The following is a 3,012-nucleotide window of genomic DNA, read 5'->3' on the forward strand; positions in this document are numbered from 1 at the left end:
GTTCTGAGTTCAAATTCCGCCGAGGTCGACTTTGCCTTTTGTCCTTTCTTTCGGGGTCGAAAAATTAAGTAGCAGTTGAGTACTGGGGTCCATGTAAATCGAGTTACCCACTTCCCTCGAAATTTCAGGCCTTGTGCTTACAGTGGAAATGATTATTATCATTAAGTAAGGCAGCGAGTCAGCAGAATTGTGAACACGCGGGACGAAATCCTTAGAGGCATTTCGTCTGCGTTACGTTGTGAGTTCAAATTCCGCCGAGGTCGACTTTGCCTTTCATCCTTTCGGGGTCGATAAATTAAGTACCAGTTGCGCACTGGGGTCGATGTAATCGACTTAATACCTATGTCTGTCCTTGTTTGTCCCCTCTGTGTTTGGCCCCTTGTGGGTAATTAAGAAATAGGTATTTCATCTGTTTCCGTGTTCTGAGTTCGAGTTCCGCCGAGGCCGACTTTTCCTTTCAACCTCTCGGGTCGATGAAACGAGTGCCAATTGAACATCGGGGTCGATGTAATCGACTTAACCCCCTCCATCGGGATTACAGGCCTTGTGCCAGAATTTGAAACCAATATACGAAGCCATGTATTTTGATAGAAGAATTGAAAGACATTTACTTACTTTTGTTGCTTCTTTTTGATTGGTGTTTTGCTGAATTTCTCAATAAACCATGTCAGGTCGTTCTTTAGCCATTTCCTGTCTGGAATAAAGAACATCATTAAGATTCATCAGTCACCCCAAATGAATAAATAGATATAGATCTTCCATATTTCATTTTCATTCACTACATTGCGGCCATGCTGGGGGCACCGCCATGAAAGGTTTTAGACTAACAAATCGACCCCGGTACTTATTTTTTAAGTTTGGTACTTATTTTCTCGGCTTGTTTTGCCGAAGCGCTAAGTTACGGGAAAAGATATATACTAAATAAGCTACAATTAAAGACTTCACAATTGCAGGGACTTTAAAATAACTGAAAGTCACGTGCGTTTTTCAGTTTTTACGAATCCTTTGGGTGTAATTTTTATTTCTGCTGTTAAAGAAGGATCCCCCAAATTTTATATAAGTAGGGGCATCACCAATCCCAAATCCGGAACCGGCAAGTTTCATACATCCTGGGATCACAATTTTTCAGGCACAGTAATGATTCTACCAGCTCGTCGCCCTATTGACTTCAAATTTTGGCACAAAGCCAGCAATTTCGGGTGAGGCGGTAAGTCTATTACATTGACCCCAGTGTTCAACAGGAAAGACCCCTAAAGGATGAAAGGGCAAAGTCAACCTCGTAGGAATTTGAATTCAGAACGTAAAGACGGACGAAATACCGCTAAGCATTCTGCCCGACATGCTAACGATTCTGCTTGCTCGCCGCCTTCTATTGAATGAATTATGATGAAGCAAATGAATTTCTTTTAATTGTGCTCCCCCACTGAGACAGAAGCATATAATTGCTGTAGTTACAAATGCTTCTGTTTCCATAAATAACTTACCGCTTCGCGACTGCCCTGGTTCATAATCTGGAAGTCCGCAACGAGGCGAACCCATTTTCTTAATCGTCTCTTCGTCAAAGACACCAGTTACCTCCAATCCATTGAATGCTTGGTATTTCCTGTAGAAGGTAAATCAGAGGGAGATAGTTTAGCATAGAATCCTTGTTCATTTCTGTGTAATTATCTGTACAAATATGCGGGTTATAGCGAACGTAATGCAAAAGTGGGCATAAGGCTTTTAATTAACCGACATAAATCATTCATATTCCACCACAAGCTGGGTTCTTGTTGTGTAATGGCTTGTGCACCTCAGTGACCTTGAGAACTATGTAGGCAGAGTGCAAGCTCCTGGTTGGGTCTTCCGCACTGGACAGGTCAAGGGATAGAGGTGAAAATGGATTTGCGAAGGGTCAGCACTACTAACTAGGGGGGAAAAAAAAAGTTACTGAAACATTGGACAATTAAAAGTCAACAATACATGGGGAAGTAAGGCCTTCAATGAGAGAAACAGCTGGAGCTGGAAAAGCAGGGATTTCCAAGCAATGATTTCCAAAGTGAGGCATGTGCCTCACCGGTGGGGCCTGGGAAAATGTGGTGGGGTGTGGGATCCAATTTTTTTTTAGTGGGACATGGAATTGTGAAAATCTTTTATTTACAGCATGCAAACTACCCCTATACTGAGCCTAGCCAAACCAATCCCCCCAGCTAAGCATGCCGTGTGAAGACAGTTCGCTACAGTTTAGTCCAACAAAGAACAAAAGTTTTAGTGTCACGAAAAAAAAAAACCCGAAAAAGAAAATGGAAACTGAAGGAATCCCAATACTTACTTGATAGCTTCTTCCATTTCCTTTTCCGTCGGTGCCCTGTCTTTGTCTCTCCCTAAAGGCTTTTGCATGTAGCCATATTTGTACAATACAGTCTGATAACGAGAACATCATTGATGAATACACAAGTTGAGTATGTGTGTGTGTGTGTGTGTGTGTGTGTGTGTGTGTGTGTCTGTGTGTATGTATGTATGTATGTATGCATGTGTGTATGTATGTTTGTATGTATGTATGTATGTATGTATGTATTTGTGTGTGTGTATGTATGTGTGTACGTATGTATGTTTGTATGTATGTATGTATGTGTGTATGTGTATGTATGTTATGTATGTATGTATGTGTGTGTGTGTGTGTGTGTGTGTGTATGCATGTGCAGATTTGTATGTTTTATGTGTGTATTCTCATGCATATAGTTGCATATCTAAACATGTTTATATGTGTTTAAATGATAAATAACTCACACACACATATATATATACACACACACTAAAAGAAAAACTATTGCTGGATAACAAGTCTTGCTATGTAATCTATTATATAATATACACACACACATACATACATACATACATACATACGTACGTACATGGATACATATATATAATATATATATACATATACATATATACACACACATATATACACATGTACACATACATATACACATACATACATACATACATACATACATACCAAAATATATA

General features: G+C 39.7%; 1 protein-coding gene across 1 annotated transcript; it reads right to left on the reverse strand.

Annotated features, from left to right (window-relative positions):
* Positions 1 to 576: 576 nt before the first annotated feature.
* LOC115228017 (matrix metalloproteinase-17-like) lies at positions 577 to 2,442 on the reverse strand. The gene is made up of 3 exons (XM_029798690.2): positions 2,312 to 2,442; positions 1,485 to 1,603; positions 577 to 694 (listed from the first exon to the last, which is right to left on the reverse strand). Exons 1-3 carry the CDS (start codon positions 2,377 to 2,379, stop codon positions 612 to 614), a joined length of 270 nt encoding a protein of 89 aa, XP_029654550.2. The 5' UTR covers positions 2,380 to 2,442; the 3' UTR covers positions 577 to 611.
* Positions 2,443 to 3,012: the final 570 nt, after the last annotated feature.

The sequence above is a fragment of the Octopus sinensis genome, unplaced genomic scaffold, assembly GCF_006345805.1.
Source record: "Octopus sinensis unplaced genomic scaffold, ASM634580v1 Contig09073, whole genome shotgun sequence".
In the NCBI taxonomy this organism is placed as follows: Eukaryota; Metazoa; Mollusca; class Cephalopoda; order Octopoda; family Octopodidae; genus Octopus; species Octopus sinensis.